Genomic DNA, 27,098 nt, shown 5'->3' on the forward strand with positions numbered 1-27,098 from the left:
TCGGTGAACGCGCCATTCGTGGGTAAGAATGGCCCTCGGGCTTCGCCCTCTGGCCATTCTTACCCACGAATGGCGCGCACCTCGGGCATTATCCTATACAGGAGCACAGTCTAAACCGCCCCTGCCGCCAACCCCATCGTGCCGGCAACTCAAGCGAGAGAGAGCGCCCTAGTCCACGGAGTGGTAGCTGTCATGGCGGCGTTCATGAACCCGACATACCTTTCTTTTGCAACGTCACAGCCCGAGTTTTTGCCAACCCAGATTTGAAAACTATGGAAAACCATAAGTGCAAATCAAGAAAAGATCGTTATTTTTGGTAACAATGTAGCCAACCTTGTTGATTTTGTTTAAAACAAAACAACGTATCATGAGAGGTATTTTATTTGATTGGAAATTTGCAGACAATGTTGATTTTTGTTAAAACATATGTTAAGACACAGGGTGTCCTAAAAAAACTATACACTTTTGAAACGGCTGCCGACCAAAATAATATATTACAATGGGTCAAAAAGTTGATATGTATGAATAGCTTATGTACCTAACTTTCATATGACACCGACAAGTTCGAAAAAGTTCATGCTTGGGTGAGCATTGCTCACTTTTGTAAGTCCTTTGGAGCTTACACAATTCAGGGTGATCTGATAAATTCATGTTTATTGCAATCGTTCGGGTTTGCTGAGTATTATTATTATATATATTTTTTTGGGGGGGAGGGAGGGTTATGAAACCGAATTTTTTTTGTATGCTCGAGTTAAAGGAACACGTTGCCTTGGATCGGTCGAGTTGGTCTTTGAAAAGCGTTTGTAACCGTTTTTTATAAAATGCATATGGGTAGAAAGATGTTGTAAAAGTAGAATACAATGATCCACACAAACATGCCTCGAAATTGCGTGGTTTTCCTTTTACCTTGTCGACTAACACGTCGGCCATTTATGGGGGTCAAAATTTTGACTCCCATAAATGGCCGACCATGTTAGTTCGCACAGTAGAAGGAAAACCACGCAATTTCGAGGCAAACTTGTGTGGATCATTGTATTCTACTTTTAAAACATCTTTCCAACCGTTTGCATTTTATAAAAAACGGTTACAAACGCTTTTGTTCTGACCAACTCGTCCGATCCAAGGCAACGTGTTCCTTTAACAGGAACCGCATATGTTTTCTTGTAGCATTTTAACTTTCCCTGGTGGACTCAATGGTGTGTTAATGGAAGTCCGGATGGGGTGACGGTACAAACTGTACATCTGAGACTTTGAATAGAAATTTTCAGCCCACCTTTTCAGGAATTAAAAAGAATGCTAAAAGGCAGTGGACACTATTCGTAATTACTCAAAATAATTATCAGCATAAAACATCACTTGGTAAAGAGTAATGGGGAGAGGTTGATAATATAAAACATTGTGAGAAACGGCTTCCTCTGAAGTGACGTAGTTTTCGAGAAAGAAGTAATTTTCCACGAATGTGATTTCGAGACCTCAAGTTTAGAATTTGAGGTGTCGAAATCAAGCACCTGAAAGCACACAACTTCGTGTGACAAGGGTGTTTTTTATTTCATTTAAATCTCGCAACTTCGATGACCAATTGAGCTCAAATTTTCACAGGTTTGTTATTTTATGCATATAATGAGATACACCAACTGGGAAGACTGGTCTTTGACAATTTACCAACACAAAATCTTATATCGATCCCCATATAAGCAGGTTTCAGAGGTTAGCATAATTATTTAGCCTCTGAGACCTGGTAATTGAAACAAATCGCAAGAAATAGGTCCTGGAGGTTAGTATACAAACATATACTAACCACTGAGACCTGGTAATTAAAAAAAGAGAATCAATGTGTGGTGAAGAGGTTTTCTACTATAGTGGTTTAATCCCAACGAGGCCTGGTTCTAGATAATTTTACCGAGACGAAGTCGAGGTAAGTTATAAAGAACCAGTCCTCGGCGGGTTTAAACCACTAGTTTGAAAACCGATTCAACACACTTTGGTTCCCATTCATAAATATCTTTTTGGTCAAAAACATCATCACTTTTTGGTCAAAAAGTAAAATAAATGCAAATATTATAAATTGTTTAATGATTAATGATTAATTGATAACAACAGCCCTCCAGCTATGAAATGGTGAAGCCCTCCGCCGCCCTCGGGTAAACAACTCCTTATAAGGGAATGCTGTGTGCGTCGCGCGTATCGCGTGATGTGGCACAACTGTTTCAGCCGTTGCTCTCGACCAATAGGAATGAAAAAACTATCTTATAAGAACAGGTGCAAGGTTGCGTGTCACGCCCATGAATTAACACTTTTTACCGGTCATAAAGAAAGGTTTATACACACCCACGTGACACGGTCTCCACCAATAGGAATAGCGGAACTGTCTGAGGTATTTATGAATCATGATTAATACATTCAAGTTCTGTTTCAAATTTCTATATCCATCCCCATGTTAAGAATTAGGTCATGGAGGTTAGTACACAAACATACTAACCACTAAGACCGTGATATTCCTCCCCATGTTAAGACAATTATACGCTTTTCATTCAAATTTTGAGCAGAAAACTTGTATTGTTTAATGTTTATACAATCATAACCACACTACTGCACGGGGTGAAATGTTTCGTTTAAAATGCTTTCTATGACCGAACGCTACTGCCACAGTAGGCGTCTGTAGCCAAGAGTTGTTGTTTATTAATATTGTGTACCTCTTTTTGTTGATAAGCAGTTTGCAACAGCAAATTCTATTTTCTTACTTTAAGAGTGATTTACACAAAACGCATAATACATTTCCTTTAAATAACGCTTGTTCTGTAGTCGAATTCAGTCAGCTTCTCGATTTCACAATGTGTTAAAGGCATTGGAAATTGGTTATAATTCAAAATAAGTATTAGCTTAAAACCTTTTAATTGGTAACGAGTAACGGGGCGGGGTTGATGGCAATAAAACATTGTGAGAGAAACGGCTCCCTCTGAAGGGACGTAGTTTTCGAGAAAGTATTACAATTTTCCACGAATTTGTTTTCGAGACCTGAGAATTAGATTTTGAGGTCTCGAAATCAAGATGAAGGCACACAATTTTGTGTGACAGGGGTGTTTTTTTCTTTCATAGTTATCTCACAACTTCGACAGTCAACTGAGCTCATATTATTTTCGCAGGTTTTTTATTTTACGCATAATATGTTGAGATACACCAAGTGAGAAGACTGGTATTTGACAATTACCAAAAGTGTCCAGTGTCTGTAAGTCTCCCCTCGTTGCCCTCGAAGTCCTTTATGCAATTTCCACGAACAAACTAAAACTTGTTATTATTATTTTTGTATGCAGACTTAGCAAATGGCACACCATTCAGACTATTGTATGAACTGCACAGTTGAAAAACTTTTATCACTTACCAGGGTTTCATTTTCAAGCTGTGTAGCTTCCGTTCAACAGACCATTGCTGCTTTTGAGAATATGACCTTAAACGGAATCTCGGCACGTTTGGTAGTTACTCAAAAACAAATATTTACTTAAAAACTTACTTGGTAACGAGCATTGGAGAGCTGTTGATAATATATTGTGGGAAACGACTCCCTCTGAAGTAATGTAGTACAGGTAATTTCTCTCTAAAATAATAAAAGACTTCTAGCTAAGTATATTATTCTCATCTGAAAGCACACAAATTCGCCCAACAAGGGTGTCTTTTTCTCTTTCATCATTTTCTCGCAACTTCGACGACCAATTGAGTCCAAATTTTCACAGGTTTGTTATTTTATGGTTTTGATGGGATACACCAAGTGAGAAGACTGGCCTTTGACAATTACCAAACGTGTACCGTCCCTTTAAGGTGCACGCTATTTATTCACAAATTAATTATTACTCCTCATCATATATCAACCAATGCCAAAAGTTTTAAATTATTTTCCCTTTTTGTCTTCCTATATTTTGTGCAAAATAAAACATGGCGTCAACATACATCACAATATGGTTTGTTTGTACCATTGTCGGATTCAATTACACCTGTGTGAATTGTTAAAAGGTGCAGCGGGTATTATTTATAGGCCGTTTTGCCAGTTGTTGACTCACAGAGAACTTGGCACGGTCGCTGCGTGTGACGTTCGTGTGAGAGGGAGGTCAACATTTTAATCGCTCCATTGTATAAACTATTTTAATCTCTCCATTGTGAAACCCGAAAACCAATTTGACCTACTTCTACACTTTTTATTGTTGCAATTTACTACACGACTCTTTCGGGCTGTTGTGGCTTTTCGTGAAATCGCAGAAGCGATTAAAGAGATGAAAGGTCTTCTTGCATTTTTGACGTTGGACTGCTAATTAAATTGGTTGATAACATGTTCGTTTACCATTTAAATTTGTTAAGCAACCGAAAGCACACAATAATTAAAAAAAAAAGAAGGTTTTTTTGTCCTTTCAATATTTTCTTGCAACCTCGATTACCAATTGAGTAAAAATGTTCACAGGTTTGTTGTAATAGGAATACTGGTCTTTGAAGGTGTCCAATTAACCATTTTATTATTTTCATTACCACCATAATAAGAAAATGGTGGCGATATAAAGTGACCCTCACAAAACCCCCTACAAGGCTGAATCAAGGGGTGTTAAAGCGCACACTGTATGTAAGGTTAGCTTGTTGACCCGTGTCCTAGACGGACCTTTATCATCCGTGTGTGTGGGTAGTTGTGACAAGAGTTATACACACATTTGAAGAAGAAAAACATGCAAGTCACTGGAAAAACCGATGACGTATTCTCATAATAAAGAACAGACTTAAATACCCCTTTTGTCAAACTGGATATTGTATGAAAAAGCCTGGAACCACTATCCACTAAAATTGTTTGTGTTATCCTTGGCCGACGGGTGATGAACAGAAATTGTTTGGGTGATATCCTTTCTCCATCAGGGCCGTCCGCATACGCGCTCCAGTAGGCTTGAATTGGGTGTGCTCGTGGGACCCTACTATTGGTTAGTCTTCTTCAGGTTGAAGGTATCACTCTGTGTCACCGCATATAAAAAGCAGCCACATCAGCTGTTGAATTTTGATATTGCTGAATTGGGCTTGGGAATACCCAGTTCCAAATGCGTCTGGTTGTTTTCTTTGAACACAAATGTTCTAATAGGCTGTGGTTGAGACTGTTCACAGATCACACTATGCTCGATGGACATTGTATCTTCTAGACGAAAGGTAAGCTTTTCATTTTCATTTCTGGGAGTTATGTGTTACTTAACATTTACACTGTTATGTAAAGTTAACTCTGTTGTAAAATCTGACCGTGATATTAATTGTTTCTAAAATGCTTTTTGAGTTAAAATTTTAGGGCACACAAACATTGTTTTTTTTTATAACCGCATTATTACTTTGAAGTGTTTAATTTCCCTAAAAGTGCTTTATACCATCGAAAGCTGTTGTGGGCGTCTAACCCAAAGTTGTTGAAGGCAGAGGACACTATTGGTAATTACTCAAAATAGTTATTAGCACAAAACCTTTCTTGGTGACGAGCAATGGGGAGAAGTTGATGGTATAAAACATTGTGAGAAACGGCTCCCTCTGAAGTGACATGGTTTTCGAAAAAGAAGTAGTTTTCAAAGAATTAGATTTAGAGACCTCAAATTTAGAATTCGAGGTCTCGAAATCAAGCATCTGAAAGAGTACAACTTCGTGTGACATAGTATCTCGCAACTCCGACGACCAATCGAGCTCACATTTTTAACAGGTTTGTTATTTTATGTATTATGTTGAATTACACCAAGCCAGACGACTGGTCGTTGACAATTATCAATAGTGTCCGGTGTCTTTAAGCAATAAACTGATTCAGCAGATATATCTGCTGAATCAGCTACGTGAAGTTGGGCCCATCAAGGCTTTCCACTCTACGCCTCTGCTCACTACTCCATTCCGAGTTAGGCAATAGGGTTGAAAAGATGGCGGCCACAACCCACTTCCTCCGCAACTCCAGGGGCCCGATTTCAAAGAGCTGCTTAAACACGAAAAGTACTGCTATTAGCATAACAAAATCGCGCATACCAGAATAAGGTTACCAGCCAAACTACTATATTACTTTTCTTCAATTTGTGACTGGTATCCTGCTCATTTCTGCGGAGCAGAGAGTTGTCTAGCAATATTTTTTTTTGGCTAAAGCAGCTCTATAAAATTGGGTCCAGATCTTCAACAGTCCGCGGCAATTGCTCACAGTTCAGTCCCATCCTCTCCTCCTAAATTGTCTACCCATTTCTATGGTCGCCCTCTTGTTCAAGGTTCCTCATTCCAGTATGATGTAAGCCAAGCTACCTTCCGTGACAAACAATTGCTCAGCATTGGGGGGGGGGGGGGGGAAATATTACCATGTCTGTATACAAAGGGAACCATGATCGTTAGCATCTGCAACATCTTGAGAACAGCACAGTTGGGTAGAAAGTTTACCCACGTGAAGACTATGTTCCCTTTTTGTTAAAATAAATGGTTGAACTTTTACCGATTTTGCCTAATATTCTACCCATTGATCGAGATTATTCATTTTACCAAGCACTACTGCCGTTAGTTTACCCCCAATTTATTGTGGTTTCCTTTTAAATCACTTCCCGTAGTGTACACAAAGTAAGTTGTAACCATAGAGCTGTATATATTGACTAGAGCGCTAACTTGCTCTGCGTTTTGAAGCCACCCTAGGCGCAGACATGTTTGGTGTGTTGCGTGAATTCGGAATTTTAAGAGAACACACATTGCCGCGATTATTTTACATTCGGCGTGTGCGTATATACGTACGCAACTGTCCACTCGCGTACGTCCGCGCTACGAAAACCGTAACTTCGACTTGGTTGCCGTACTAAAAAAAGGTAAACGCGCCTTTTAATCATGACGCACATGACGCTCGCAGTTTGTGCGCTGATCAGCAGATTGTGCGTTCACATTTACGGCATTTTTTGCTTCGATGGCACATAAAAAAGAACAGACGCACGATCATGCAAATACCCGTACAATTGCCGTACAAAATTTCAAGCTTTTGTGTTGGTTTGTACATAAACATGGATGCGCCCACACGGATTCAAAACCTTAGTGCGTGTATAACAGGGTGTTAGCGCTCTAGTCAATATATATAGCTCTATGGTTGTAAAACAGCTGTGTTACTTTTGGATGGAAATTTTATTAACTACAAACTAAAAGGAACAATAAGGGAATCAATGTGTGGTGAAGAGGTTTTCAACTTGTGATATAATCCAAACGAGGCCAAACTGGTTCTTGATAGTTTTGCGCTTGCACCCGTGCTTTATAAGACAGTTCCTTCTATCGTATTGGTCGAGAGCAACGGCTGAAACACAGCTGAACAACAACACGCGATACGCGCGACGCGCACAACATCTCCTTATAAGGAGTTGTTTAACCAGGGGCCCTACCATTTCATAGCTGGAGGGGTGTTGTGTTGAAAGAAATCATTGAGCAATTATAATTTTTGCATTTATTTTACCTTTTGAACAACAAGTATTGGTGGTTTTTTTTACCGAAAAGGTATTTATGAATGGGAATCAAAGTGTGTTGAATCGGTTTTCAACTAGTGGTTTAAACCCACCGAAGCCTGGTTCTTGATAATTTACCTCGACTTCGTCTCGGTAAAATTACAGGCCTCGTTTGGTTTAAACCAAATAGTTTAAAACCTCTTCACCACACATTGATTCCCTTATTATAATCGTGATCGTCACGACACGAAAATTTGGTATTGTTGATGGAAACGAACTTGAACACAATTTCTATAGATCAGACCAGACTACTATAGTATTCGATCAGACTATAGTTGTAATCTCTTCTTAGAAGCGGTGTTGGTTCCAAAAAAGAGCCGGAGGCAGTAGTTTTGCCAGACATGAATTGTAACTGAGTTTTGAGACTGCCCTTGTTGCATGCCCCCTGTTGGTACGTTTGAACATTTGAACGATCATATTACACAATTCCTACAGATCAGACCAGACTCATAGTAATCCATCAGACTATGGTAATAATCTCTTCTTGGAAGCGATGTTGGTTCTAAAAAAAGAGCCGGAGGCAGTGGTTTTGCCAGACATGAATTGTAACTGAGTTTTGAGACTGCCCTTGTTGCATGGCATTTGTTGATTTATGTCCTGCGTCAGTTAGACTGTTGCTACTTGAACAAATAAACTCGAGAACAAAATATAAAAAAAATGTAAAAAATAACATCAACAACCTGCAGCAACAGAAGTACGCCCACCCCCATTAATCTTTGAATGTGATTAATGTGCCTTATGTATAGCTATGCATAACTGATTTTTTCAAATGGTGAATGGAGGCACCCTCACACCCCCACCCCCTATGACTTCTCTAGGCCTACTGCGTGTGCATGGACGATGATTTTCCTGGAATGGTCTACAGACACAATGATACCTTTTTTGTTTATCCCTTTTCCATAAAAATGTGTCTTCCTCTTTAAATTATTTTACTCAGATGAAGAGTAAAAACAAGTTTCTTAATCACTCTTACAAGAATCTTCCTCTATGCTTACAGATAACTGAATAAAACACCTTGGTAAACCATGTCTTTAAATTAGTGGCAATACAGACTCTTGGTTAGAAGCCTTGTGATAAAGCATTCGTTCAGTATAATTCGGAAGTATACAGTATTAAAAACAAATTTCACTGCGAGGTTATGTGGTTATCTAAACATATTTATTCGTTTGTTTGCCCCAAAATTGTAATCTGAGTTGGTGCCAGTAACTTTTCTCAAATTGTGTATCTTTAACAAGGGTTTATTCTTCCTATATTGAAATTCACTCCGGATTTTCGGCGATGTCTAAAGAGTACGATCCTTTTGAAATTAAATGTGCAGGGCTATCAATCAAATGCGGTTCCAAGAACCAAACTAATGCTTACTTGTATAACCTTGATTTCAAGAGATACCAATAGTCAGGCAGCTTATGACCATATTTGAGATGGATGTGGACGTTCCGGACAAAAGCACCAAATTTTGTCCACGTGTTCCTTAATACCTAAGCTTTGCATTTTTGATAGGAACCACCTCACCAAGATGTATTATGGCGGCCATCTTGGATTTCCAAGATGGCCGCCATTTAAAAACCTGTTTTTGCCAGTATCTCACCTCCTGAGTCACCTAGGATCACAATTATGGTGTCTAGATATACATTTCCATGGTCAAGGAATACATCTTCACCACTTAGAAAAGCAACAGTGCTTTATTTTCTTTGTATGGCGGCCATCTTGGATTTTTAAGATGGTAACCATATGAAAAACCCATATTTGCCGGTATCTCGCCTCCAAAGTTACATAGAATCAAATAGTGTGTCCAAATATATATTTCCATGGTCAATGGATCCAACTGTACCACTTAGAAGTGCAGCAGTGTCTTCTTTCTTTTATATAGGGCCATATTGGGTTTTCAAGATGGCCGCCATATGAAGAAAACACACATTTTGTCAATATCTCATGTTCTAAATCACTTTTAATCACAATTATGGTGACCAAATATACATTTTCTGGTCAATGCATCTAACTGTACCACTCAGAAGAGCAGCAGTGCCTTCTTTGTTTTGGATGGCGGCCATCTTGGGTTTTTCAAGATGACCGCCATGTGAAGAAAACCCATATTTTTTATCAATATCACACCTAAATCACTTATAATCACAATTACAGTTGTGGTGACCAAATAATATACATTTTCATGGTCGAGGAATCCAACTGTACCATTTAGAAGAGCAGCAGTGCTTTGTTTTCTTTGTATGGCGGCCATCTTGGATTTTTTATGTAGTGGTCATCTTGGGTTTTCAAGATGGCCGTCATAAGAAGACAAAAACGTATTTGCCAATATCTCACCTTTAAGTCACTTAGAGTCACAATAATGGCTTCTTAATATATATTGTTATGGTCAAGGAGTGCAACTGTACCACTTGGAAAAGCAGGCCATCGATCACCTTCAATATGGCTGCTAAGTATAAACCCATTCAATATCTCACCTCCTTCGTTCAGTGATCTGGATCACAAATTTACTACTTGACAACTTGGGTCATACCCCACCTAGTACAACTGCAAAAGGTTAAATTTCATAGCACACTGGAATCTGCACGTTTGAAATTACTTGAGAGAACAGCAAAATGCAATGAAACTGGCTGTGTCTTAAACGAAAAATCACCAGTTGTCAGACAACTCTACCCTTGTGCCAGCTGGGGGCTGTTAAAGGAACACGTTGCCTTGGATCGGTCGAGTTGATCTTTGAAAAGCGTTTGTAACCGTTTTCTATAAAATGCATATGGGTAGAAAGATGTTGTAAAAGTAGAATACAATGATCCACACAAACATGCCTCGAAATTGCGTGGTTTTCCTTTTACCTCGTCGACTAACACGTCGGCCATTTATGGGGGTCAAAATTTTGACTCCCATAAATGGCCGACCATGTTAGTTCGCACAGCAGAGGGAAAACCACGCAATTTCGAGGCAAACTTGTGTGGATCATTGTATTCTACTTTTATAACATCTTTCCAACCATATGCATTTTATAAAAAACGGTTACAAACGCTTTTGTTTTGACCAACTCGTCCGATCCAAGGCAACGTGTTCCTTTAAGACACTGGACACCATTGGTAATTGTTAAAGACCAGTATTCTCTCTTCCCAGCAACCATGTATGTAGGCCCCTTCCATTCTGACTTTTAAAACGATCAGTTCATTGGCAAGTGACGGTAACCCTTCTTTATGCTTTGCGAGCAAAATGTGGATACATGAAAATGTGTGATACTCGTACTGTGGGACTGTGTGAAAATGAAAGAAAAAATGCACTGTTCTCTATATAATTCTCTAAACCATTTTTGGGAGGTAGATGGAACAGGAAGAAAATGTGTGATGTCTCAAATTTATTATTATGAGAAAACTGGCAGTTCTGTGTGACATTCTTTCCAATATGAATAATCCAACTATCGAGGAAAACGCTAACTAACAACAAAGACTAGAGTCTGTACTTCTACTTGCTAACAATAACACGGAAATAATGAATGATTTACCGGACACAAAGTGGTCACACCATGCATGCATGCATGTAGCCCACCTTGTTGAGCTGTTAATGGCTCCGCTTTTAACATCGGTCTCATCACTGTCGTGACAGTGCTGAGACCGATGTTAAAAGCGGAGCCATTAACAGCTCAACAAGGTGGGCTAGCATGCATGCATATCCGGTCATGAATATCATGATCATCATGTCGTGAAGGTTGCCAATCTTATGCCTGTTGCGCTGGCGGACGTGTTTCGGCATCTATCCACGCTTTATTTTGATCCTGAAACTTGTCAACTTCAGGGAAGCGAAAGAACTTTAACCCTTCTTTTGATCCGAACCAATTTTTGCAGCAACAGCGGCTAAGAATCATGATTATTCGACTGTAAAGTTCGTATCTGTATACATTTACACACAAGTAAACAAACTTTTGCCAACCAAGATGGTGGAATTGTTTTGTCACGTGACTCGTGACGTGTCAAAAGAAAGGTCTATTCTGAGTGGTACAATTAAATTCATCGACCATGAAAATGTATATTTGGTCACCAAAATTGTGGTTATAAGTGATTTAGAAGGTGAGATATTGATAAAATGTGTGTTTTCTTCATATGGCGGCCATCTTGAAAACCCAAGATGGCCGCTTTATAAAAGAAAGAAGGCACTGCTGCTCTTCTGAGTGGTACAGTTGGATCCATTGACCATGGAAATATATATTTGGACACACTATTTGTGATTCTATGTAATTTTGGAGGCGAGATACCGGCAAATATGGGTTTTTTATATGGTTACCATCTTAAAAATCCAAGATGGCCGCCATACAAAGAAAAAAAGCACTGTTGCTTTTCTAAGTGGTGAAGATGTATTCCTTGACCATGGAAATGTACATCTAGACACCATAATTGTGATCCTAGGTGACTCAGGAGGTGAGATACTGGCAAAAACAGGTTTTTTTAAATGGCGGCCATCTTGGAAATCCAAGATGGCCGCCATAATACGTCTTGGTGAGGTGGTTCCTATCAAAAATGCAAAGCTTAGGTAATAAGGACCACGTGGACAAAATTTGGTGCTTTTGTCCGGAACGTCCACATCCGTTCGCTAAGCTACCTGACTACAATACATAAAACACAAAAGCTTGCGCCGGTAGTTTCACCAGTTGATGCTGTTAACGGTCACGACACACGGCCTTGACGCTCTTGTATTCTTCTCAACTGGTCCCCATTTCAGAGCTGCTTTTAAAGTACAATACCCTTTTGCCATACAGAACAAAATTACCAGCCAAAATACCATGTCACAAGTACACTTTGTGACAACTCATTTGTACTGAGCAGAAATTTGTGAACAATATTTGCTGTTAGCTCCATAAAATTAGGCCCTGTTGCACAAGCTGTTTGTCGTTGGGGTTGGTTGGGCGCTGCTGAGTTTTCAGTCCCTATTTCCGCTGGAAAACCAACCAACAGCATTATTTCACTTTTTCACTAGGGTTTTCATCCCGCAGTTAAAACTAAAACTTTTCCACTTTTCTCTTCATGTGGCTATTGGCTAATACGGTGATTAAGTTCGCTATTCCGAGCGTCGTTTGATTCACAGAAATTCATACCTGAAAATAATTATATCATAGCTATTTTTTTCTTAAATTACATCTAAAAAAAGGGAACGTTCTTTTGGTCTTCTCTCCGTTGTATTTTATGGCTAATATACGGTGTTAAGTTTGCTTTTTGGAGAATCCTTTGCTTCACAATCAGAATAAATGAAATAAAATGAAATTAATCAAGAAAAGAAATCCCACCTTTACTTCGAGTAGACATACGTCTCCCCTCCTTACCCCCTCCTCAGTCAAGCCTTCTCTCGTTGTGCACCAATATCATCCCCTCTTCCCCCTCTCTGATAGGGTCACATATCTGGGGCAAATTTCATAAGCTGTTAAGCAGGACATTTTTGCTTAGCAACTGTCTCTGCTAAGGAATGTAAAGGAAATGTAATTTTTGTTGGTATTCTTTTTCTGTTAAGCAATACTTTGCTGTACTTAGCAAGTTTCTGTGCTTACGAAATTTGTGAAAATGAGCCCTGATTACTCGCCTATAAACTGTTTTCCAATTTGAGTTGCTCAATTTCAATTCATAACTTATATATTTGAGTGTCCCAACACTTTCTATATCTTATTTCGCAAATGTTTATGTAGCTACAACCTTTATTTTCATGACTCGGCTTTAAACACTTTTTTTTTTAACTCTTTAACATGTTGTTATAGTATGATTGTGAAAGTACCGAACCCTGCACGCATCAGGAAAAGTTATGGGCTGGCCCAAAATAAAACGTCAAACAACCTTGACGTTTTTTTTTGCCATAGTTTGTTTTTCTTCTGTATACAGTATCAGCGCTTGACTGATTTCTACTGTAAAGCACTACTTAACAACATATTTACGCCATTGTAGATTTAATCTGCATCGTGTGTTTCTTTCCCTTTTGGCATGCGTGGCGACGAAACTCCTGCTGCAGACAATTTTCAATGTTGTTTATTAACTTGAAACTTGAAACGCATTTAGACTACAATTTGAGAGTCCATGCCAAGAGGGTATACCTTGTGGTGATTCAAGATGGGTTCAAAGATCATCTCCTAAAAAATAATAGAGTATACATCATCATACAAAAATGAACATAGTTTAAGAAAACTATAAATTCTTAATAGTAAACTTGCGGATACAACCATGTTAATTGTCTCTTTTTGTGGAATGTTGGCTCTGAAAAAAAAAAGCCAGTGGTCTCGTCGCTTCGAACAGTATACTCTGCCTGTCTTCAGGAAACATACTTTTCTATCAAAAGGTTTCGCAAACAGAAACTGTAAAACGACTATGTACATTCTCAGTAAACGCACAAAAAAGCGCCAAGCACTTCCAAACAAAAATAAAGCATGTTTTTAAACATCATGATGTGAAACAGGACGAAAGTAAAAAGTTGTTAAGATCTCGTTGTCGCGTCTTGCTGTGTCGACCTCTTACCTTTGACGAACTGTGCCCTCGTGACTTGTCCAAGGCCTCATAGCCTAATCCGCTTATACAATCCCTGTAAAGCCAACCCCTGCTCTGTGTTGCACTTTGTGGACATTCCTTTTGTCCTGTACACCTGGAAATTATGTTCTTCAACACGGTAAAAAAGACTGATTGGACTTGTGTAATTCCAGATAGTATTCCAAATCCCTACGTCATGTCGACCTCTTTTGTTCTCAAGTTAAAAAATCCGTATAAACGTTAAAAATAACCAAGCTAAAATAAAACAACAACATTGAAGTGGGCGTTGTTTGGAACAAAAATGTTTGTAAGCCGCTCCCAATAATAACAACACGATTTAATTTTTTCTTCAGACTAAACTTCTTTAAGTGAAGGAGCCAGAGCGTGAAGAATGGAAGAACCTCAGAGCGCCAATCAAAAGGTGGCAATAGTCGGAATCGGATGTCGCTATGGCAACGGGGTCGACAGCGTCAAACAGTTCTGGGAGATGCTGGCAGAAGGCCTAGACTGTACAACACCAATACCACGTGATCGTTTTGACGCAAGCTACTTCCTGAGTCCTGGAGATAAAGCGGCGGGGAAACTGTACACCCAAAATGGTGGATACATCTCACAGGATCCATACATGTTCGACAGACAGTTCTTTAAGATGCCACCAGGTAGATACCTAAATCAATTTCAATTTTAAACTTTGGCCACAGTAGTTTAAAGGGACACACCGGCCGAATTGGGCTTTTTGGGCTGAAAAATAGACCAAGATATGACTTCAACGGTCTTCCAGGAGTGAAGAAGAACAGTCCTTAAAAAAAATCATCAAATTTAGCCGTTTTTGAGCATTTTAAGACAAATACGCAGATCGCGTGATTGTTCTTACCAAAAAGTGGTACAAACAATCACGTGACCTTCCGGGCTAGTTTTACTTTCAGCCGTCCAAAAGTAACGTACTTAACCAAATTTAAATATTTTTTTTACAACATTATTACGAATAATTGACGAAAAAGATCACGTATTCAAAATATCGCTACAAAATGTAAATAATGGTGAAAAATCTAACGTAAGATTCACATTCAAAAAGTCCGTGTAACGGAAGCTTGTTATATGGCCGTCCCCCCCACCCATTTTTTCGCTAAATACGTGACATTTTGATGATTTTTTTTTTACAGCAACCATCTATAAAAACATAATTTATAATTCTACACCCCTAAATTGCGTAAACGGTGAGCCTGTGTGTCCCTTTAATTAACTTCCATCGTGCTGTACTTGCAATACACACTTCCACCACTATACTATATGTGTTTTCATTTCCATCCTGTTTGTATCAGATGAGGCAGCTCATCTCGACCCTCAAGTCAGATTGCTTCTTGAAGTCACATGGGAGGCTTTGGAGAATGCTGGGATCCCCGCGTCAGCGTTACGAGGATCTCAGACCGGTGTATACATGGGCGTCACTGCACAGGAGTACAACACATTTACAACTACACCGTATCACAATATGAACCAGTACAGCAACTCAGGCACCAACTCATGCATGGTGTCCAACCGTATCTCCTATGAGTTCGATCTTCGGGGACCAAGTTTCTCAGTGGACACTGCCTGTTCGTCGTCTCTTTATTCAGTCTATTTGGCATGCGAGGCACTAAAACGAACCTCATGTTCTACTGCGTTAGCTGGCGGGGTCAACTTGATACTGATGCCTACTGCTACAATTGGCTTTTGTCAAGCAGGAATGCTGGCAGGGGATGGGAAATGCAAAAGTTTCGATCAATCAGCTGACGGTTATTCTCGAAGCGAGGGGGCTGGTGTGGTTGTCCTGAAACTATTGAGTGACGCCTTGAAGGACGGAGATCGTATTTACGCAGTCATACGAGGAGGTACACTCAGTAACGATGGACGTACTCCGGGAATTGCGAACCCCAGTTACGAAGCACAAGTTGACCTGGTGAAGAGTGCTTGCCGCAACGCCAGAGTGCACCCCTCAGAGATAGTGTATGCAGAGGCCCACGGTACTGGAACAAAAGTGGGTGATAAGACAGAGGCCGGTGCGTTGGGTGAGGTCATGGGAAGCCATCGCGGACCTCAAGACCCTCCACTATACATCGGTTCTGTTAAGTCCAATCTGGGTCATACGGAGGGTGCAGCAGGGGTGGCTGGAATCATCAAAGTAGCACTGAGTCTACATCAAGGACGTATCCCCCGTGTAGTCCACTTTGAAGCACCAAACGACAACTTGGACCTCAAAGCTCTTCAGATTAACATTCCAAAGACGTTGACCAACTGGCCTAAAGAAGACAGACGTAATCTTGCCTGCTGCAGCTCCTTTGGCTTCGGTGGAGCAAATGCCAACCTTGTTCTGGAGAGGTCAAATGGTGTGTCAAATGGCATCAAGAGCTCGACAGAAAAGAAGGACACCCTGGCATGTCTTCTCCTATCTGCAGCCAATCAAGAAGCTCTTCATCAGAGAGTACAAGACTGGAAGAAGTGTTTCATTGAAGATTCAGTCAACGGAAACAAGCTTGTGTACAATGCTTCACTGTATACCGCAGCTGTTCGATCCCATCACCACGCCTACCGTATCGGATTCATTGTTCGATCGAGGGAGGATGCTCTTGAACAGCTCCAGCATAAACTGGACAACGTCCCTCAAGATAAAGCTCGATATGTGGAAGGCATAGCTTCAGCAACTTCAGACACTAAGCAGCAGATAGTCTTCGTATTCTCTGGTATGGGAACACAGTGGTGGGGCATGGCAAGGGAGCTCATGCGGACGCAGCCTGTTTTCGCTTCGAAGATTAAGGTAAACATGAGAATTAGTTTTGGGAATCCATTTTCACAAAATTGTGATACAATGTGTCTTAAAGGAACACGTTGCCTTGGATCGGACGAGTTGGTCAAAACAAAAGCGTTTGTAACCGTTTTTTATAAAATGCATATGGTTGGAAAGATGTTTTAAAAGTAGAATACAATGATCCACACAAGTTTGTCTCGAAATTGCGTGGTTTTCCTTCTACTGTGCGAACTAACATGGTCGGCCATTTATGGGAGTCAAAATTTTGACCCCCATAAATGGCCGACGTGTTAGTCGACGAGGTAAAAGGAAAACCACGCAATTTCGAGGCATGTTTGTGTGGATCATTGTATTCTACTTTTACAACATCTTTCTACCCATATGCATTTTATAAAAAACGGTTACAAACGCTTTTCAAAGACCAACTCGACCGATCCAAGGCAACGTGTTCCTTTAATCATTATGAACAAAGGTGAAGTTCTTTTTGCGAGTGGAATGTTAACCTGCGACAGCCGGATTGAAGTGTCGGTGCTCTTACTGTCCAATACATGTTCCACGTTACCCTAGTCTTTCGATACTTATATGATTTGGCAGTCAATATATATATATTTTTTACATTTAGGGGCACTATCCAAATCACCCCTGGTATCTCTGCAAACTCGTGACTGGGTGTTACACAGTTCGGGCATGTGAACCCCAAGGTCGCATTCTCAAATTCTCTTCTATTAAATGTTGTTGCTGCTGGAATGAACAAAATAGGTACATAATGTGCTTTGTTGTTGGTGGATATGTGGGCGTTCTAATTTTGTTTCCTTTAATGTGATTTATTCTTGTATTTTTATATGTTGTGTATTTTATCTTTATTTTAAATGTTTATAGACTATTGATGAGATTCTCCGGAAGTGCGGAACTAAGTGGTCGTTGGTTGCCATGCTGACAAAGGAAACAAGCAAAGAATTGATAAACAAGACTGGTAAGTATTTCCCTTTTTCCATATCTCTGCAAATTTTTAGGGGTTATTTCATTAAACTTATCTAGGTGCTAAATTGACAAAGCAATCTTTCTCTATATAAGCGTACTAAAAATGTTAACCTGCATCGTGTTTAAAAAGAGATATTTGATCTTATCCTATTACAGAAATCAGCCAGCCATGTCTTTGTGCAGTGGCCATCGGACTTGTGGATCTTTGGAGGCAGCGTGGTCTGGTACCCAACGCAGTGGTTGGACATAGTGTTGGAGAGGTTGCAGCAGCCTATGCAGCAAGATTACTCAGCTTGGAGCAGGCAGTAAAGCTCATCTACCGCAGAGGGAGGGAACTACAAAAGACCAGCGGATCAGGCAAGATGGTAGCTGTCTTGCACCGTGTTGAAGACACCCTACAGCTAGCTAAGAACAACAAGTATGGGAAGCTGCTTGATGTAGCAGCTGTTAATAGCCCAACTCAGGTTGTATTTTCTGGAGACAGCTCGTCTGTCGAGGGTTTTGTTAATGATCTTAAGTCTGATAATGTAAAATGTGTTGTACTTAAAGTCAATAATGCATTCCACAGTAGACAGCAAGATGTCGTCAAGAATCCGTTTATTCACAAGGTCAGCAAGTTCTTGAACACGGAGAAAGTGGTAGGTAAGACCAAAACTCTGCCCATGATGTCGACCGTAACTGGTCGGTATCTAACGGATGAGGAAGCCAACTCGCCAGCGTACTGGTTTCAGAATGTACGTAGACAAGTCTCTTTCATGGAAGCCACGAAGAAACTCGCAAAAGACGGCTACCGTGTATTCGTCGAGGTCGGTCCCCATCCATCGCTGCTTCCTGCTCTTCGAGAGACATTCACAGAGTTCCAGGATGCAGATGGCAAGTTTATCTCTACCGGGTCATTAGTGAGACCACGAGATACCAGTAAGATAGCGGCAGATTCAGAGAACCTTCTAATGTCTCAGATGAAGCTTCATGTGAGCGGTATAAAGGTTGACTTTCGACATTTGTTCCAACCAGCCTACCGCCGCGTTGTATCGATTCCACACTACCCCTGGCAACGAGAGAAATGCTCATGTATGACGCAAGAGGCAATCAAGGACTTTCTGTTTCCGATACAAGAAGGTGAACATGTTCTACTTGGTGAGCAAAGCCAGACATTCTACTTGAAGGAGTCACCGGTAAAGATATGGCGGGCTAACCTGAATGCGTCTAGAGTTCCTTGGGTGAAAGACCACGTACTGCAAGGTGCAGTAGTTGTCCCAGCTGCTGCGTACACAGAGACGGCCCTTGCAGCAGCTAGATCGTTGTTCAATAAACGTTATCCAATGGTACTCTCTGGTTTGTCATTTGATCGTTTCATGTTCGCACCCGATTGCGAAGGTTATTTGGAGACAACTGTAGAAGAGAAGACATCAGATGAGTACTTGTTCACACTCAGAAGTCACGAAGAATCAACCAAGAAATGGACACAGCATTGCCATCTCAACATTACGCGGCCCGTAGATTATGGTAATGCCCAACAATCCTCTGCAGCTAAAGTTGATGATGAGAGAATTTCCAAACGATGTACCCAAGCTCGACCAACCGAAGATTTCTATGGTTTGGCTCGTGAGTGTGGCTTTCAGCTTGGACCGACATTCAGAGGAATGGTAGCTTTTACCTATTCCGAAGATTGCAAAGAGGCTTTAGTGACTGCTGAAGCCCCTCCCAGTGTGCAACGAGAATTCCATCGTTTCGTGTACCATCCAGCCTTTATGGACAGCATCTTACAGTCATTCGCTGTTTTGATGTTGTTAACAGCTCAGGAGAAACAAGGCATGTCCGGCGAATCGTGGCGATCCATATACCGCGTTCCAAAAAGTATAACTCGGTTCGTTCTCCATTCAGAAACGCCACCACGTGTCATCATCCACATGAGGGTGAAGCACACCAACCAACAGTTCTTTTGTGACATAGATGTGGCAGACAGCGAAACAAAGAATGTATTTTGCTCAGTGAAGGAGCTTGTGTTTGAAACCATTCAGGCCGAAAAGATACAACATCAGGTGTGGAGTACATCCTGGAAAAACCTCGGCACTCTTGATATCTCATCAACGCAATCAACGACTGCTTTCCAAAAGAAGATCGTCATGTTTTCTGACGGTACGGATACAAGTTTATCTTTGATACGCCTGTTGAAAGAAGATGGCGTCGATCTGGCAGTGATCGAAGGTAACACGGATATAACAGAGAAGGTGCTTGAGGTCCTATCTAAGTATCAAGACACTGACACAATTTTCATCCTGATGAGAACCTCTGAAGCTCTTGGCATTGACTTGAACACAAAGTCTGTTATGTCACAGAACCAATTCGAGAAGTTGCAAAAAGATGGCCCGTTGGCATGTTGTGCTGTTTTTAATGGTGTCAGGCAGATGGCTGGTAGAATGCAACTACAGTTACTTCTTATCACAAAGGGAGGGTACAAGACCAACGAAGGAGATGACATACAACCTTTTGCTGCAGTTAATCAAGCTGTTCCGATGATCTTGGCACACGAAGAAAATAATCTCAGTGGGAGTTTGATCGACTTACCGATCACAGGAGAAAGTGAAGACTGTGCTAAGAGCGCATGGGAAATACTTCGAAGAGAAGATGCTTTTCTACGTGACGAAAATTGCCTCGCCGTCCGAAATCTAACATCTCGGGGAACGTCATTTGACATTTTAACCCCACGGATACAGATGGACAGTATATCGGAGAGTCCAGGAATTGTCCCGGCAACAGGCTGGTCATTAGATGCCCAGGCATCGTCTGGTAGCATCTTCGTAGGAAACACTCCTTTGAAGGCTACTGATGAAGTTGACGAGGAATCCTTCCCCGTTAAAGTTGAAGCCTTTCTATTTTACACATCTAGTTCGGATGTCACAAGTAAGCATGCTTCATTTTTGTGTACGTATGCAGGCAGACCAGGCAAAGAGTCAGATCTGGCCCAAAATAGTAGTACATTCATTGGAGTGACCACTTGCCAGACGATCTCGTCAGTAATGGCAGCAAAGTTCTCGAACCTGACAGAAGTGCCTAGTTATTTGACCAGCAGTGAAGCTGTCAGTATTGTTAGAGATTTCCTACCCTATGCCGTCTTGTTTGATCAGGCTATACCAGTGTCTTCTGGCATGCGATTTGGCTTCAAGGTCGATGTTGTTGACGGTAGCTTACTAGCAGCAGAGCAGTTAGCACGTTCCTCCGGAGCTGAAACAGTTATTCTGAATGAAGGCGACGAAGGCCGTGACACCAAGAACTCAAGTACAACAGTAACAGGCTCCAACAGTGTTGATGAGTCATCGATCGATGTTCTGTTTCTGTGCACCAGTGCATCAACACTGGACAGATCCCTGAAGTCGTTGTTACCGAAGCTCAAAAGAAACGCCACTGTTGTGATAATAGAAGGGACTTATCAGAGAAACCATACACATCTTCCAACTCTCCCTCCTAAAATGAAAATGATGATGTTTGATCCCAAGGTTCAGGCCGTAGTTGAGAGTTTAACAACTGAAGATATGTCACTTGCTTTGTCTGATCTCTGGAAGATGTTTGACCCAATAACTGAGGGTCATTTGTCATGTAATCTTGAAAACTTCAAAGACTTTTCATCCCTTGCTGCATCAAACACACCCATTCCTGAGGAAGAAATCATTGAAGTAAGCGAAAATGAAGTTCTTCTTCCATTATCTCTTGAACAAGATGGCTTCATTGCTGACAAAGAATATGCGTACTTCATTACTGGAGGTACAAGTGGGTTTGGTCTCAAGTTGCTGGAGTGGTTGGTGGCCAGAGGAGCTGGTTATATCTACATTGGTTCTAGGCGACCAATGAATGATGAGATCCAGAAAGTTATCCAACAAGCTGCTACAGTAGGCGCAAATGTTCAGCACATCCAAATGGATATTTCCAACGCCACTGATGTCGAGAGGGAGTTGAAGAAAATGCAAAAAGGGTCTGATAACTGGCCAACCTTGAAATGTATTTTTCACTGTGCTGCTGTGTTCAATGATGGTTTTCTCTACAATATGACAACTGAATCGTGGAACAGTGTAATGGCACCTAAGGCCTATGGAGCTTTACTACTACACCAGGTGACTGAAAAGTTAGGGATTAAGCTTGATAGATTTCTAATGATCTCCTCAATTGTGTCTCTCATCGGTAATGCTGGTCAAGCGAGCTACTGCTCTGCCAATGTCTTCCTGAACGCATTGTCACATTATCGACACACACGAGGTTTACCAGCAACTGCACTGCAAGCAGGAGTCATCAGCAATGTTGGCTTTGCAGTGCGTAAGGATCTACTCCGTATGTGGCAAACAAACGGTGTCGACAGCATGACTCCGAATGATGTTCTAGGTGCCATTGGTTGTGCGTTGAAAGCCAATGTACCACAACTCGGTGTTTCCGGCTACTTCAACCGCAATCTGTACGCCAAGAAACATCGCGGTCTCATGCTGAAGCACTTCACGGAAAAACAAGGAACAGTGTCTATGATGCGAAGCATATTTCATGATCGAGATGTTTATCTGGCAGCCGCTGAGAACACACTGCGACAAGTTATTCTGAAGCTCCCGGTTCCTAAGGCTCGTGAAAAGGTCATGGAAAAGTTGGCCGAGTTCTTAAGCGAACAACTTGGGCTAACAGATCCTGTTCAATATGATTCGTCACCTATATCTCTAGGTCTAGACTCACTTAAGGCTTCAGAGTTCAGCCAACAGGTCAACCAACAGTTTGAAGTCAATCTTGGAGCTCTTGATTTTCTGAACGATAAGAATACAATCGAAGAACTCGGGAAGACTATCACAAAATCCATATTCGCAAAGGAAGCAGATGCAAGAGACGAAAGTGTAGAAAGTGACATCAGAGACTCTTCTACTCCAAAGGTTGCAGTCGTTGAGGGCGAAGCACCTTCATCCATTGCAGTCAAGCTTGTCTGTTTCCCTTCAAATGGTGCAGGTCCATCTCTGTATGCTTCCTGGATTGGACACTTGACTCGATATGGCATCCAAGTTTTAATGATTCAGCTACCAGGTTGGGAAGGTCGAGCTGACGAGCCACCTTTAAACAACTTGAGTGAGATCACACGACTGATACGTGATAACTTAGTGCCTAAACTAAGTGGTACGCCTTTTGTATTTTTCGGTCATAGTATGGGAAGCTTGATCGCCTTCGAAGTTGCACATCTTCTTGTGGCCGAAGACAGATTGAGCCCCAAACATTTGTTCATCAGTTCATGGTACGCACCAACAGTGCCATACCCTCACCCAGAAGAGCTGAACATTTCACACAGAGCATTTGATAGAATCAAGGAGTCAATGCAGTCGAGTCCACAAATGCTTCTGAAAGTACTGAAGGAAGAAAAGGTGAAATTTAGTTTTTTGGACAACACTACTCTCTCCAACCTACCTCTCATGCGTCGGTTGGTACCCTGCATAGAAGCTGCGTGTGGAATGTGTAAGGTCTACCCAACCAAGCCGCGGAAACCAATGAAGTGCGGACTTACAGTTTTTGGCGGGAAAGAGGACACGTTTGTATCTCCAGGATTGCTTGATGGTTGGGAAATGCAGAGGACCAGAGAGTTTCGATTCAAGAAGGTTCTGCTTCAAGGTAACCACATGTACATTCTGACCAGATCTGCAGAGGTATTAAAGGAGATTTGTCATGTATGTACATCTATAACCAAAAGATAAACGAAACACTAGTATGTCCAGTTCATACTGTTGTGACATCGACCAAGGTATAAGGTCTGGTTGTTTGTTATTGGTTGAGTAGCATGTTCTTTGCGGCATAATACATTAACAACTGTATTACTCTCAAAAAAGATATTACAATGCTTAAACAAGTTTTAAAAACACCACAAATATCAAAAAGCTACACAAAGCAGATAATAATAACTGTTGCATTCTAAACAACGCACATGGATATAAGCCTAAAATACCATGTACAACAAGATAACAGGTCGTAGTTTCTACATGATCGTCCTTCAATAGGGACCCCATCCCATGAAATATGTTAATTGCACATAGCGCGTGTGCAACAATATTTTGGTTGGCAAAATGAGGGAAGAATGCACTGTTTTGTACACGGCTAATAAGATATGTACGCATGCATGAATGTAAGTAACATATTTCATGGTACGGGTCCACTATGATTGAATGAGATTTATTGCAGTAAATGAACCGGTTAACGACCTGGGCCAAATTTCATGGCTCTGCTTACCGCCGAATTCTTCGCTTACGATCGCGATTCTCCGCTTCGTGCAAGCGCCGAATTTCTGCGCTTACCTTATAAAGCGTAGAATATCTAGTAACGTGTGAAGTACGCACGCGCAGAAGCCCAAATTCGCCGCTAACCCGTGAAATACGCTTGCCGTAAGCACAGAATTCCCTGCTTCCGTAAGCGCCGATTCTGTGCTTACGGTAAGCAGAGCCATCAAATTGGGCCCAGTTTTGTTTCTTATGAGACAGAACTCTCTTTTTAAACGAAACCATTGTTTAACCGTACTGTACGTTTTCTAGTTTGTTGATGCATCTGTATTATTTTAGTGTCAACAATAGGGTATTACTTTTACACTGGTATTTTGGGGAAAACACTCCGATTAGTCAGTTGACAAGTTAATATTAGTAAGTACGTGGTGGAGGAAATGAATCTTTAACACTAAAACATATATTCACTGTTTCCACGAGGAGTCACCACATTAGGCATGCAAGTTTGCCACTGACATTCAACATAATTATGTTGTTTAAACACCTCGGTGACATGGCAGCAATTTAAAATACCACGTGTAAAACTACAAGAAAATTGTGAAACTAATAACATTCTGGTGTTTTCTTTCTTAATTGTTTGGTTTGTTTAAAAGGCAGTGGACACTATTGGTAATTACTCAAAATAATTATCATCATAAAACCTTTCTTGATTAATCAAGCATCAGAAAGCACACAACTTCGTGTGACAAGGTTGTTTTTTCTTTCATTATTATCTCGCAACTTCGACGACCGATTGAGCTCAAAATTTCACAGGTTTGTTATTTTATGCATATGTTGAGATACACCGAGTGAGAAGACTGGTCTTTGACAATTACCAATAGTGTCCACTGCCTTTAAATGTACAAAATAAACTCAAGAACAACTTCGGAATATTTTGTTATGAATTTATTTTATATTTTTCTAGAAATATATTTTTTTCCTAAAAATAAGATTTATACCGGGTAAGTCTACGCAGTTTTTGAATCGTTTGCTCAATGATCTTAATTCAATTAAAGGCAGTGGACACTATTGGTAATTACTCAAAATATTTATTAGCATAAAACCTTTATTGGTGACAAGTAATGGGGAGAGGTCGATGGTATAAAACATTGTGAGAAACGGCTCCCTCTGAAGTGCCATAGTTTTCGAGAAAGAAGTAATTTTCCACAAATTTGATTTCGAGACCTCAGGTTTAGAACTTGAGGTCTAGAAATCAACCATCTCAACGCACACAACTTCGAGTGACAAGGGTGTTTTTTCTTTCATTATTATCTCGCAAGTTCGATGACCGATTGAACTCAAATTTTCACAGGTTTGTTATTTTATGCATATGTTGAGATACACCAACTGTGAAGGCTAGTCTTTGACAATTACCAATTATTGTGTCACCTGTCTTTGAATGAATAAATTGACATTGACTAGCCCGATCCTACTTTCTATACCATGGAAACGGTGTTCATTAGAAGTCAAACAAGAAAATACATATGGCCTTTAGTAGAACATAGTCTTACTTGATCAAAATCAAATTAAAAGTTGGCGGAGGAAGATGGTGGTTAAAGCTATTTTGTTTTACAGATAATATATCTTTAACAATAATTTTACTAACCAAGTTGTACCGTGAAATGGTGTATACCAGCATAAACTCTGTCTTTCGTATAAGAAAATAATTAGTACCCTATATGAAGAACTTGTCCTTACTATGTCTCAATCAGGTGGAACGTTGGTTGAAGAGTCATTAATGTTTAAATGTTTTCTTTTTTTTTAATAATATTACTTCTAGCAACTTTATACTTGATACGAATGAACGGTGTATACCAGCATTAGGCTTTAGTGTTAAATTCAGTTTCTCGTATAGAACATAACTATTAAAGAAACTGTTTTTGTTTTTTTAAAACTACTTTTACCCTCTCTGAATTAAAATTAACAGTTGGTGGAGGAATGGTAAACGACAAGAAACATAGTGAAGTATTTAACTATGATAGCAGTTTTCTAATGGTTTGCATAACTTGTCTGTATTAGTACTTAGAACTTACACAATGTTTTAAACTTGTGAACCGGGCTTCAGTTAAACACATTGAGTTGATCAGTTTTATAATCACCCTCAAAATATCATTCACAAGTATTTGTAAAGGTTTTTACAACGTTGTGAATTTATAAATGTTTATTGATTATTCATAACTAAGTACTTTTGGGAAACCTTGATAGTATGAGACGGACGCTGACGAGACAATTCTGTCTTTGTAAATAAATGTTGTTGTTTTTTCTTCTTCAGGTGAACTGTACGTGTTTTTGGCCAAGTCCAGCAACATGTTATTGATGCACATTTAGTGTCTTTTTAAAGAAGAACACCTAAGCTTTCTATTCATATGCAACATAATGCAAGAGGGTAATAAATAATACAAAATACACATGATTTAAAAAAAGCTTCCCTCACTTGTGACGGTTATGTTTCAGAGGTAGGGCTAAGGGACTTGAACAATATTTGCAGAATGGGGGAACACTTGTTTATATCATTCAATATTCGATACAGAACATGACAGGCATGGTATTGACAACTTTGTTTCTATATCTTAATTAATGTTGCTTCACACTTTGTGATTATCGTACCTTATTATTGCGGTGTTTGATTTCATTTAAACAAAATTTGTTTGATAAACAAGAGGTAACGAAAGGGTCACTGTTGCCAACCTGTTAACCAATTCCGGATCAAAGATGACCTGGGTCACGGGTCATAATTTCTGGAAAATTGTGATCCAGAATGTGGGTTAAAATTACTTTTAGGCTAACGAAAACGCTTGGTTTTGTTTCGACATTTCTATGTTCCGACAGTCTTTTTTTTTTCTCGGAACATCGGCGATTTTTGGAACATAGGGGTGTCGGAATTTAGAGCAGCCATCAACGTCAAGAGGTCTTCCCGCAATGAAATTTGTTGATCAGATACTCTGAAACAATGATTTAAGAAAATTACAATATAATTATGAATATTATTTTCTCATCAGAAAAATGCTTAGCGGTTTTCAGCGACGCATTAATGTATTTACTCAGAGTCGGATTTGTTATAACCGATACATTTATTATTCAA

General features: G+C 40.2%; 1 protein-coding gene across 1 annotated transcript; it reads left to right on the top strand.

The window, feature by feature from the left end:
• Nucleotides 1–5,037: 5,037 nt before the first annotated feature.
• Nucleotides 5,038–27,098, top strand: LOC139938982 (phenolphthiocerol/phthiocerol polyketide synthase subunit C-like). Its single transcript, XM_071934673.1, has 5 exons — nt 5,038–5,169; nt 14,341–14,646; nt 15,310–16,781; nt 17,652–17,745; nt 17,910–27,098. The coding sequence occupies exons 2-5, from the start codon at nt 14,379–14,381 to the stop codon at nt 23,459–23,461; spliced, it is 7,386 nt and encodes a 2,461-aa protein (XP_071790774.1). The 5' UTR covers nt 5,038–5,169; nt 14,341–14,378; the 3' UTR covers nt 23,462–27,098.

The sequence above is a fragment of the Asterias amurensis genome, chromosome 6 (genome assembly GCF_032118995.1).
Source record: "Asterias amurensis chromosome 6, ASM3211899v1".
Taxonomy (NCBI): Eukaryota; Metazoa; Echinodermata; class Asteroidea; order Forcipulatida; family Asteriidae; genus Asterias; species Asterias amurensis.